The 12,326-nt window shown below is 41.4% G+C and overlaps 2 protein-coding genes across 3 annotated transcripts; one reads left to right on the plus strand and one right to left on the minus strand.

Moving 5' to 3' along the window:
- The first annotated feature begins 75 nt into the window (after positions 1–75).
- Positions 76–9,114, plus strand: eva1c (eva-1 homolog C (C. elegans)). Its single transcript, XM_073479923.1, has 8 exons — positions 76–463; positions 2,142–2,338; positions 2,576–2,699; positions 2,813–2,965; positions 4,908–5,051; positions 5,644–5,721; positions 6,737–6,844; positions 6,925–9,114. Exons 1-8 carry the CDS (start codon positions 367–369, stop codon positions 7,299–7,301), a joined length of 1,278 nt encoding a protein of 425 aa, XP_073336024.1. The 5' UTR covers positions 76–366; the 3' UTR covers positions 7,302–9,114.
- Positions 9,105–11,868, minus strand: cfap298 (cilia and flagella associated protein 298). Of its 2 annotated transcripts, none has more exons than XM_073479924.1 (8): positions 11,786–11,868; positions 11,341–11,514; positions 10,849–11,016; positions 10,328–10,395; positions 10,086–10,244; positions 9,822–9,953; positions 9,637–9,732; positions 9,105–9,555 (listed from the first exon to the last, which is right to left on the minus strand). In XM_073479924.1, exons 2-8 carry the CDS (start codon positions 11,477–11,479, stop codon positions 9,445–9,447), a joined length of 873 nt encoding a protein of 290 aa, XP_073336025.1. In that variant the 5' UTR covers positions 11,480–11,514; positions 11,786–11,868; the 3' UTR covers positions 9,105–9,444. The 2 variants fall into 2 exon arrangements, with proteins under 2 accessions (XP_073336025.1, XP_073336026.1); XM_073479925.1 differs by having other exon boundaries at positions 9,122–9,555; positions 11,341–11,511; positions 11,786–11,846.
- Between the last annotated feature and the right edge of the window lie 458 nt (positions 11,869–12,326).

Here is a 12,326-nt window from a genome sequence, read left to right on the forward strand (position 1 = left end):
TTCCCACTCAGCTGTTACAGTAGGACGCCTTTAGCCTCCACATTGCATTGATTCGCAGATCTGTGCTGTTGGACAGCGGGGAAGTCGCACTGAGTCCACTGAGTCCACTGAGTCCACGCGCCGGGCTGATCTGCTCGTCCGTCACTTTTGAACAACTTGTTGCGCAGCTGCTATTTCTAACCTCCTCTTAGCTGCGGATAGGCGCTGTCTTCTGCTCCATCGGTGGTATTTTCTGTTTAAAACAAGACAGATGGATGAAGCCGAGGGGGGACTTTCTCCCGCCGACCTGTTTGTATGGGTTTTTATGGAGTCCTGCAGCCCACAGTGAATTTCCGAGTGTCTTTAATATGATCTCAGAGACAGGGGATGCGGGTCATCAGCCGTCTAGACTGGAGCCACAGCCTCTTCTACCTGACTCTACTCCTGTGGACCAGACGCATGAATGGGCTGGCTGATTTCTCAAGTAAGATGGTGATGGTGGTGGTGATGCAGGATGGAGGGGATGCATCAGCATGGTTAATGATCACGTTTGTTGTTGTCATAAGGAGTGTATTAATAACTGTGTTCAGATGACATGTGGTGTATGTGTTCCTAAAACACCAGCCATTTGCCCCAAAGTTCCCACTTCAGATCTGGCATGAAGCTGCGCACCTGTCTCAGAAAGGGTCGTGTAAAAGACACAGTGTGGTGGCTTATCTTATGTCAATGTAATTTTCATACTGGAGTCAGAGATAGGCACCATTCTGCAACTAATGATTATGTATTGTCGATCAATCCGTCAATTATTTTTTGATTCATTGACTGGTTTATAAAATGTCAGAAAATGGTTAAACTGTCATCAGTGTTTCCAGAAACCCAAGATGATGTCCTCAAGTGTGTTGAAGCTATTCAGTTTATTGTCACAGAGGAGCGAAGAAACCAGGAAGCATTCACATTTCACAATTATCAACAGAATGTGGAGAAATATCTTTTTTTTTTTGTTATGACATCTATGTATTGTTGTTGAGATATCTACTGAAGATTGCACGCTAACCAGCTAGCTCCGGCCTGTCGCGGTTCAAAACTCCTGTGCTAGCCAGTGTGACACACCAACACTCCCAGTCTGGACCCCTAGCTGCACACCTAACTGAACTAACTACTGAATGGCACCGGGTTATTCTGGTGATATGCTGCCCCCTATTGGTTTGGAGTATGAATTTCGACAGGTGGCCAATTCTAACATAATGCACCTTTAAAAGTTGACTAACTAATCGATTCATTGTTGCAGCTCTAAAACCAGTGGAGTCAGACACCTGCCATTCTCTCTACATCGATCAGTCCTGGGCTGTTTAAGACAAATCATGCAAACATCTCAAGATAAAGGACTTTGACTCAGATGTAACTTAATCACATCTGCACACCAAGTGAGAAAAAAAAAACAGTTGGCGAGTTTGCCACCCAGGAAAGAAAACTGGCAGTCAGCACTTGGTAAGCAACATGAGGCAACTAACAGAGCTCAAAAGAGGCCATACACACTACTCCGAAACCACAGAAGAAGAAGATTGAAAAATGAAACCCCTCAAAATAGTTTTTCAATTCTATAAGTCAAAGCTAAGAATCCTTTTCTGCAAGTTTTTTAGTTGGTGTGTCTATTTCTCCCTCTGTAATAGTGGGCTACCTGGAGGCACACCCTCCCTTAGAAGGTCACTCTGCTTATGCAGCATATTTAAGTGGATTTAAGAGGCATTCTAGTGATTTTGTATTGCACTTTCATAAATTCAGGGACTCATGAGAGACAGAATTAAAGACATAATGGTGAAAACTGAGATGACCAAGGCCTGACTTTTAGTTTCCAATATGGGCTGAGATCCAAAAATGTCTGGTAAATTCCCCCTTCTATCAAACTCCACAACTACAATTCATTCAATGCAGACTTTTTGTTAAAAAATGTGAGTCTCACGACCAAACTGAGATGGCCCTGATGACATCATAGTTTTTTTTCCCCCTAAACACTGGAGAGCTCTGCCCAGAGCCACATTAAAGCATATTAAACTACTGTTTTCACAGGCTGAGTTGTACTCGTCTTGACAAGTAGACTGAACTCAATGAGTAAAATTGGTGGAGTGTCCCTTTAATTCACCTTTATCTGTGTTGTCTAACAGACTACCTGTCCAGGATCATCACCAGTCACTCTGCTCAGGCGTGTGACGGGCATCCTCTGCGACTCCACTGTCCACGTCACTCCACCATCTCAATCCAGTCTGCCTTCTACGGGACGGGCGAGGCGAGGCTGTGCGGGGCGGACCCTCCACTCAGAGCCCACAACAACCACAGCTGCTCAGCTTTAACTGCTCTACAGGTGCATTTTATAGATGTTACATGCAGCACTTTTTACTCTCCCTGTGTCAGTTATGTGTTGGTGGGTGTTCGCCAGTTTCAGCTGATTTATTGGAGGCATTTTCTCCCCATATGTGTTTTAGTTTTGTAGCGAACACACTCTTAGATGATGACAGTTTACTTCTGATCTACATTGTGCTCGCTGTGGATAGTAACATCAAATCCTGAGTGCTGACTGTCACTGGTGTTTGCTGTGCAGAAACTCCTGTCAGAGTGTCAGAGCTACAGAGATTGCCAGCTGCCTGTCAACCACCTGCTGTTTGGGAAGGACCCCTGCCCTGGCACTACCAAATACCTCCATGTGGACTACAAGTGTAAACCAAGTGAGTTCAGCAGCTCAGTTCTCGTTCCTCCTGACCTGTTCACAACCCCTCAGTTTCCCACTGCCATCGTCCCTATTACCTCTTGATCCTTTGTGTTTTTCCCCCTCACTCAGCTGAACACAAAAGACATGTGGTGTGTGAGGGGGGGACGATGATCTTGCGCTGTAAGACCCCCAGGGTTCTGAACATCTATGCAGCTGTCTACGGGAGAAGCCTGGGCCAGAGCAACACCTGCCCCTCACACCTGACAAGACCACCCCCGTTTGGTGAGTCAACTGGATACTCAGTACTCTAACAGATGATTGTTTTTTACACAGGCCAAAAAAGAGGGAGAGAGAGTTATATAATGTCTTAGTGAAAGAGGAAAGTTTTAGGTGAAAGAAGTTACAGCATGCTAAACAGATAATCAGCTTCAGAGCAACATTATGTAATGAGTTTGTTTGTAGTCAGCACCTAACAATTTGTTACAGACCTGGGATTTGTGTTTACGACAGTGGTGTTGCAATCAGACAATGTGGAGGGTGCCAACTCGCACAGAATGCCAATTTCTACATAATGTTGCAGAAAGTAACAGATTTCACTGCTTTTAGAGATTAAACTGGCAATATAGAAAATATTTAATATCATTTAATGGTTTTTACATTACACTTGAAACCTTTAGATAACCACTATAAACAAGCAAGACCATCTCTATTTCAATTAGCAGCATCTGTTGATATTTTTAATTATGTTTTATATATACACTGTAAATATAAACAAGATATGAATAGAGAAAGATAATAAGACGTAAGAGTAAGTAAGAAAAAATATATAAAATACTAAAATATCAAGATAATTTTTAAAAAAGTACAATAAAACTATTATATGTGACAACTTTCTATATACATAGAAATATAAATAGAGATGTAAATTGTACTACACTTTAACTACAGAGTAGATAATACTGAATAATACCGCAATATGTTATAATTGGCTATGATAAACAGTATAAATAGATAAAATATATAAATGACCCCTGTCTCTCTCGGTTGCCTACGCAAGCCTGTGGATGATTTGTTTAAGTTGTTCAATGCTGCTGGACTGTGGATGTCTATGTGAAGGACCCGGGTCAGATTTTCCACTGCAGCCCAAAGCATGTGACTTGATGCACGTTCTCGAGTGCCTCTTCCCAGTGCCTCTCTCTGCTTCACTAACAGAGAGCAACAGTTCCACAGAGCCCTTTTAAAATAGATGTTACCATTGTGCGACTCCACATCTGTCAGTAACGATGCAAATGACAATGATTAGTGTCTGAAACCTTTTTTTTTCTCAGCAGACATTTGAACTTGTAACAGCAGGACAAACACAGGTGTTACTAATAACATGAATGATGCCAAGTGTCCCAATAAGCAGTGAGAGTGTGAACAATGCCAAAGCAGATCAATGGAATTCATCATTCATTTTATTGTATACAGCTGTTTTCCTCCTGAGACATGACTCAATATGTCTTCTATCCAAAAGGCCTGTGGCAGACGGTGACATAAGTGAAGGGTCCCATGGAGATATCAGCTCGAATGTGCTCATTAAAACCAGAAAGTTGCTTTACAACACACAGCAATGGGGATTTTATGGGCAATCTGGTCTTAATTAAAGAGAAACAAAGCAAAACAATGCAGTAGGCGTTTTGAAATGCAATAGCAGAAAATGCACAGGTGTAACTAATAATGTGAGTAATGGCTGCATTCCATTCTGCTGTCGGTAGTGTTATTGAGTGCACCTGTGCTTTTCCTGGTGTGACGAGCCAAAAATGTCTGCTCTGAAAAAGGCCTGTAGGAGAGAGGTTTATTATGGATTCTTCCAAATTATACTAACTCTACACAATTCTTTATTTATTTGGACCTTGTACTATTAACTATTGATGCACTGAGTTAACTATTTCCTTCATCTGTACAAAAAAAAAAAAAACATCAGATGGCTGCCAAAAAGTGATTTCATTGTAGTTAAACAATAACCAAAGTCCTGCAAAATATTGAATCAGTGGTTTGGGTATTGCAGCTGAAGTAACAAACATATGAAGTGAGCCTTGTTCAAAGTTGAGAGACCATTACACACACATACACACACACACACACACACACACACACACACACACACACACACACACACACACACACACACACACAAACTGTTTCTTATTCACTGACTGGCTCTCTTTGCTGTTCCCCACAGAGTGTCTGAACCACGAGGCTGTGCACCTCGTGTCCAAGTCCTGCTACGGCAAACAGAAGTGTGCTGTTGCTGTCAGCAACCAGACCTTTAGGGACCCCTGCTTTCCAGGAACCAGGAAGTACCTCAGCGTGGTCTATTCTTGTGGTGCGACTCTCTCTGCTTCCTCATTCACAAGATGCAATTACACGCCTGGTGATAAATTAAAGAAAGGGGGGGTGGGGTTCAAAATAGGAACAGAGCTACAGCTCACGTCATGTCTGTTTTTGTTTTCGCTTTATTCATTATGTGACAGTGAACTTTTGTAGTTTCCCCCTGTGGATTGTTATCTGCAGATCTCAGCCATCAGCTGTTCTTATCATTATCACACCCAACAACAACACAGTAGCTGGGAATAATAGACTGTGAGCTCAGATGTGCTTGGTTGAGGCTGACATCCTGGTAAACTTCCTACGATTGGCACAAATGCCAGTGAGGTCATGCAGCGACATTGTTCACGTATCAAAATTTGGAGCGTTGACTTCAGCCTGGCGTTGGTGTCCGTCGGCTCCATCTCACACGAAACAATGTGTGTTAACCTTGTAGACCGGTTATTAAAAAACTAGAAGAAAAAAGCATTCATAATTTGAGAATGTCATTCCATTGTGGGCCCAGTTTGTATGTGGGAAGTGGCACGATGTACCATAGAGTCTGAATCAGTGTTTCCACAACAGTATAAAGACTCTCTTTCTTCCTATAGTACCACAGACTTTATTGAAAGAGGCAGACCCTCACATATTCAGCTCCACCTCATCTCCTACTGTGGACACAGAAAAAGGTAACTGCATCGTGATCTGTTGCAATTACAGCTTTTCTGTGGCATTTTCCATGATTTAGTAAATTAACATCTGCAAATTCTTTTATATATTTTTTACACATAAATCTCATGGAATAGAGACATATCACTGTAGTATTTGTAATATGTCTGTTCACAACATCCTGGCTTATATTTTTAGTTGTCATGGTGGGTGTTCATTTCTTGGGGACCAGCTGTATGTTGACAGTCATGACGCTGGGCTCATGACCCCTGTGTTGAATGCCACGACAGGTTTCGCATTGTTGAAAGCTACCTCTGGTCGGTGCAACAGGGGCTGTGTTTATGGTAGAATCCAGTGCTGGAAAAGTAAAATGTCTTGTGAATACACAATATATTGTAATAATTGAAGATATACAGTATCAGCCAGTATTTAACTGTAATCCACTGTAAATGTATAGGATCAAAACAATCACTGACAGATTACCTCTATCGACAACTTTTTAATATGTATTAAAAGACAGTTAAGTGACTGTTATTTTAGATAACCTTTTTTCTATTTTACTCAAAAAAATCTGTATTTTGACAGGCGAGTGTTGCAGATTGAATAATTATATGTTGTATAAATAACATAATTATAAGATAGCAACCTTTAAAATTGCAGACTTCAAGTCTTTTTATGCAATGAAAATGAGTGTTTCTACAAAAATTTGACCATTAAATTACAAAGAATGTATACAGGGGAAAGATGTAATTTTCAATATTCATTCTTGAATTTTGCACAGTATTTTATGGGAAATGTTTGGCAACTTTTGCTGCCAGACATTTTACCATTTATTTATGTTTTTAAGAAACAAATTCCCCCCAAAAACAACAAACCTGATTTAAAGGGGCACTGTGTAGTTTTGGAGAAGAAATTCAAACTCAGAATTGTAATATTTACAATATTAATGAGGTAATAATACAAACTCTAAACAAGCTATCGTAATAGTTTTCATCTGTGGCATTTTATCTCACATCGTTATTCTAATTTACACAGCAGCTCCTCCTGCAGATGTGGAGGAGCCTCTCTCCAAAGGGTCAAAAAGGCCAGTCAACTCAGGAGCTATGATGAGCAACTCTCTGCTGACCTACGCCTACATCAAAGGTAAACACTTTTCACATGCATGCCTGCACCCATGAATCTACTCTGTGTTAAAACATCTCCTCCCTTCACTTCCCACACAGAGCATCCAGAAATGGCGGCGCTGCTGTTCACCTCCAGCGTGTGTGTCGGTCTTCTGCTCACGCTGCTGGCCGTCTCGGTCCGGGTGACCTGCAGATGGAGCCGGGTCAGAGATAACAGACGTGCACCCAAGTCCGGTAGCCAGACCGTGAACCACCACCAGGAGGAGGAGGAGGAAGATGAGGATGACGAGGATGAAGATGACGGAGAGGAGACAGAAAGCTCTTTAATCTCAGCCGCAGAGAGGAAGGCGATACACGGCTGGGAGGAAGTGACTTATGTGAGCGAGGCTGCCGAGCGGGCCGAGAGGATCGAGCGCAGAGAGATGATCATACAGGAGATTTGGATGAACGCCTACCTGAATGGCAGCTCATGTTAACTAAACTGTGGCTGCTGGCTGCTGTTCAGCGCCTTCAGGAGTGTGTTCAGGATTATCAGCAGCTGCTCCCAGCCTTGAATTATTAACAAAACAAGATGTTCTATTTGTTTTTTTTTTACATTGTAAAGCAGTCTTTTGTGTGTTTTGCCATTTTTTAAGGAGCACTCAGTTTATGAAGAATGTAATTTTTGGGTGATACTGCAGTACTAGTCAGTTCTTAAAAGATTCAACAGGGTTTAAAGGTATAAAATAGGTAGTCTCGTAAATTCTGTAATTGTTTAAATGTATTTATTCACATTCTTCACCAAATGAAGCTAGGATTTCAGGTTGTAATACTGTTTACTGCCATAAAAAAGGTAAAGTCACTGGTTTTAACAGAAGTCACATAGCTGCCACATTCATTCACATCAAGTCAATGTTTTTATATAGCCCAATTTCATAAATTTGACTCAAGGGGTTTACAATCCATACAACATACAACACCCTTTATACTCAGACCTTTGTTTCAGATAAGGGAAACACCCCCCAAAAAATACCTTTATCTGGGAAAAATGGAAGAAACCTAAGGAAGAGCAACAGAAGATCTCTCTTCCAGGGTGGACAGACATGGCTTGTGAGTCCAGAATAAACCAACAACTAACTGAAAGTTAGTTGTTGGTTAAGATGAGTTGAGACAGCTAAAATCCCGTCTAACCCAACCGAGTTCTTGACTTTTAAACTTTGAAAAATCACACAGTTGTCAAGAGTTGTACTGTCGGTCCAACAAATGGCTGGTGATCTTGGAAAGTTCAGTTGCTCACCAAGTGCACTTAAAGTTGATGAGCCAACATGGCACGTTGTAAATACACCAGCACCAACATCAAAAGGACGGGCAAGTGTTGCTTCAAATGTAATGACAAAGTGATCTGACGTGATGGGAAACAATCAGAGCAGAAACCTCCATCCAGCGAGATAAAATCAAGTCAAGGGTGTTACCACTGTGGCAAGTAGGTTCATGGAAAGATGGTTGTTGGAGATGTCCCAAAATGAGTTGAATTTTATATCAGATTTTGGATTTAGCAGTAAAGCTTTGGTGGCAGCGATCTGATATGTAAAAAACTAATTTGAGGGTCTTGTTGGCACTGCAGCTTTCAGTAACAGGTCAATCTGTGGAGCTGCCAGTTGATGATGTATTGATGATATTAAAAGAGCTCATAACATGGCATAACAGCTGTATCAGTGAAACGCATAAATAATTATGAACCAGATGATGAGTCAGGGAACATGATCTGTCATAAATCCTCCAGTTATCTCCTAACTCCCTCTGGAATTTTAACTCCAGAATGAAGCACTAATTTATTATGATTGACAGAAATATGCACATTACACTGTTTTCCCTATAGTACTACATAGGTGGTGGTAAAAATAGACCCAATTTCACCTGCCACACCTATTTACTGTCTCTTTAAAGATCCATCTGAATTGAATCTACACATTATGTCCTGCTCCGTCTCACATTAGTCAGTTCAACCTTCTTGTTCTGAACAGTTTCCACATCCCTGCCGGGACAAGAGCTGGAACGACCATCTACTATGTGGCAACTTCCTGCTTCACAGCAGCACCAACTTTCAGATGGGATGGGAGACAAAGAGAGGAAAGGTGTAGCATCCTTGTATAAAACTATGTTCCAGCTGAATCACTACCTCTGAGACTCTGTTGAATGTTGACAAATCGTTAATATAAATTGTATGAACATTGTGTACACATACAAGCTACACTGGTAAACATCCTGTTAGATTTTTCTATACACACAATAAAAATGTACAGCAAATTAACTTAAAATTTATTTTTTTCGCTTCAATAAAAATGTAATTTTTCAACAGGGTTAAAACAATTGGTAAAGGAACACATTTAAGTTCAAATAAATCAGGTTTATCACAACATCAGCTTCCATGTGACATCTTTTCCTGTTCTGTCATACAATAAGTCCAGACGTCTTCTTCACATTTCCATTTCAGAAATACACCTACTGCAAGGCAAACCTCAAATAACGAAGACACTGAAGTGATTTCAGGTTTGTGATAAGGCATCGTAGTCAGTTGCATATAGAGCTGTAAAGGTCAGAGCAGCAGCTTCAAGGTGGGGATCTGAGTGTTAGTGTTCCTCATCTCGGTCCCCATTTGATGTTGGTGAGGCCTTGAAACTGCTTTCTCAGGGCCTGTCTGTCTGACCACTCTGAGTCCAGGTGGCTATCATCATCTGCCTCCTCCAGTTTCTGAAAAGAGTTACCGGGAGAAGGTCAGAGAGGCACGTTCATTACTAACAGCAACATGTTCTTTAATCAGCCTTTCCTCACCTTCAGCTCCTCCTGCCTCCTGTGGTAATGCATCATCATCTGTTTCTGTTGCTCCTCAGTGATCACAGGCTCTCTCGCTGGTGCCCCCTGCCCTTTCTGAAGGGAATGACAACAAATGGTTTACAGTCTACCGAAAACTTATGCCACAAAAATACTCGCTTTAGATTTGCTGAAATCGCTCTCACTTTTTGGATTTTGACCACAAGCTTCGTCTTTTCATTTTTGCCAATGTAATCCTGTAGTTTTTTCCCTCTCTGCATTTCTTTGGCAGCCCACCATAGCTGGCACTCGTCCTCTGTAATCACCTGCAGAGATGCCTGAGGTACGGAGACAGATGGAGAGGAAAGGAGGGAGAAAGACAGATCGTCAAGGAGACAGTGAAGACAGCTTCACCTTCAAAAGTAACAAATAACTGAGAGCTGATACTTGAGACAGGTTCAGCTGTTCACCTGTGTTCCTGAGAGGTCTTCCTGGTCCTCAAACTCCATCCTGATAGGGTCATGAGGAGGCAGCCCCATTGGATATACGATCATGACCGCACCCCTGAGCTGATCCAGGGCTTCCTTTACCATCTCCATGGTGACACAAACGTTAGCTTGAGCCTGTTTCTGAAAGACAAAGAGAAAGACAGAATGAATCAAAAACAATGAGCCTTTGTCAATAAGACAATTTAAGATTCAGTGTTACTCACTTTGGAGATCAGTGCCTTTGCCTCTTCCACTGTCCTCATCAACACCTCTTTCATTTTATCATTTGGAGCTGGCAGAAGGTAAAGAGACGGATTGTAAGATTACCAAAATCCTTTAATTTTTTCCTGCTTGCTCAAAAACAAAGCTCCTTTAATCAACATATTTTCATACAAATTAAAAGAAATGCTTGGCAAATTAACCTCTTAACAACACCATTTACAGTAACATATTTATAAGTTAACCAGAACAGGGATGCACAATCAACTGGGGCAAGGAAATTACATACTTGCAATTTAACTTAATTGCAGAACTTGCAAGTCACAAGATTCATTTAATATCAAATGGATAGGAGCGTGTGTCCCAGTTTGCAGTTCAAAGCTACAACAACATGCAAAGGAACCCCCACAAAAGGACAGTCTAGTAGGAATATGAACTGTCAACTTCTTTGTGATAACGTTAGACATGTATTTAGGATAATTTCCCTAAAGTTTAAGAAAATGCAAATCTTAAATTTTAGTCTCACCATGTCCGTTCCTCCTCCCAATCTCATCCTTCCTAAGTACTGGCCCTCCGCTGGGTACGCACTTGTCTTCCCATTCATCCTGAAGTCTCAGATCCACAATCTGCTCCTCTGTCAGCCCCTGCATGTTGGGTGGCAGTGTGACGCCATGGTCTGCCAGCTCTGGGATCTCTGAGGGTGAAAGCATGAACAAGAAAGTCTGTGTCAGTGTATTCTCCTAGACTGAAAGATATTATTGCTACAAGAGCTCAGAGACATGACACAGGTACAACACTGAGAGTGTTACTTAAGACTGGAAACACCCTTATACATGTAAAGAGTTACTTCTTTATCTCTGATTTGTACTAACTTAACAAGCCTAGCTGTGTTTTGCTAGCAAGCAGTTATCCAATTTAAATAGCAGTGAAGCATGAGGTGTGAGTGCAGCCTACTGAAGCCTCTCATCCCTACACAGACAGTGTGTTCAGAAAGAAGGACTGGGTATGTCTTTCTCACCTGAACATAATCTGTCCACTTTGAGTCTCCCGTTGTAAATGGCTGTGACTTGCTGGATCACCGTCTCCAGAGGCGCGTCCACAGTCGTGGCGTAAAGAAACTGGCTCTCATCTCCACGCTTCACATGCAGCTGCACCATCTCGCCAGCTAGCTAGTTCACCACCCGTTTACCTGCTAAGAGAGACGTTTGGGGAGTTTAATGCGTCTTTTAGGTTGAATGAACCTGCAACAACACGAAGATGTGCCTGAGTGTAGAAGCAGCGCCCGGTTTCCCCCAGGAAAACAGCGTAACCATAGCAACAGCAGTGTGTGTGGACGCTTCCAGAAAACACCAAGCTAACGTTAGCTTTAAACAAGCTAGCGGATTTAGCTAGCTGTATACATTCACTCGCTCAATATTTTAAGAGTTAATTTCTCTACAGTGACTGACAATGGTACCACTCACCTATGCACCTGTTAAGACTTGGCTCACACTTCGTTTACAATCGGTGACATGACAAGCTACACTGTGGATACACTAGGATTCAGCGGTGTACATACTTCTTCTTCTTGTGAACTAATTACGGCAGGTTACAACAGCATCACTGCCCTCTAACGGCGAGTGATGGTAATACAGTGATTTGTACAGAAATTATAGTCCTCATGAAGTTTATTTTACTCCTGATTGGGGCTGATATATCTGGTTTTACAAAAAGGAGGGAAGAAAGGTCAGCCTGTCTAGTATCTTAATAATATGTTTGAGAATTATGTTATAATAAGTGACTAAAAGATGATGGGATAGAAAGGGACAAAAACACATCTATATAAACACACGTGGTAAATATTTATGTTGTAAATTAAAAGAGTGTGAAATAAAACAAGAACATGTTGATTGCAAAATATAATTTAAACAATTACACAGTAGTTAAGATGGTTTTGCTATGGGTGCAAATCAAAATATAACTATATATATATAACTATAAAAAATAACTGCCTGGGTGCTTTGA

The sequence above is a fragment of the Pagrus major genome, chromosome 13 (genome assembly GCF_040436345.1).
Source record: "Pagrus major chromosome 13, Pma_NU_1.0".
Lineage (NCBI taxonomy): Eukaryota > Metazoa > Chordata > Actinopteri > Spariformes > Sparidae > Pagrus > Pagrus major.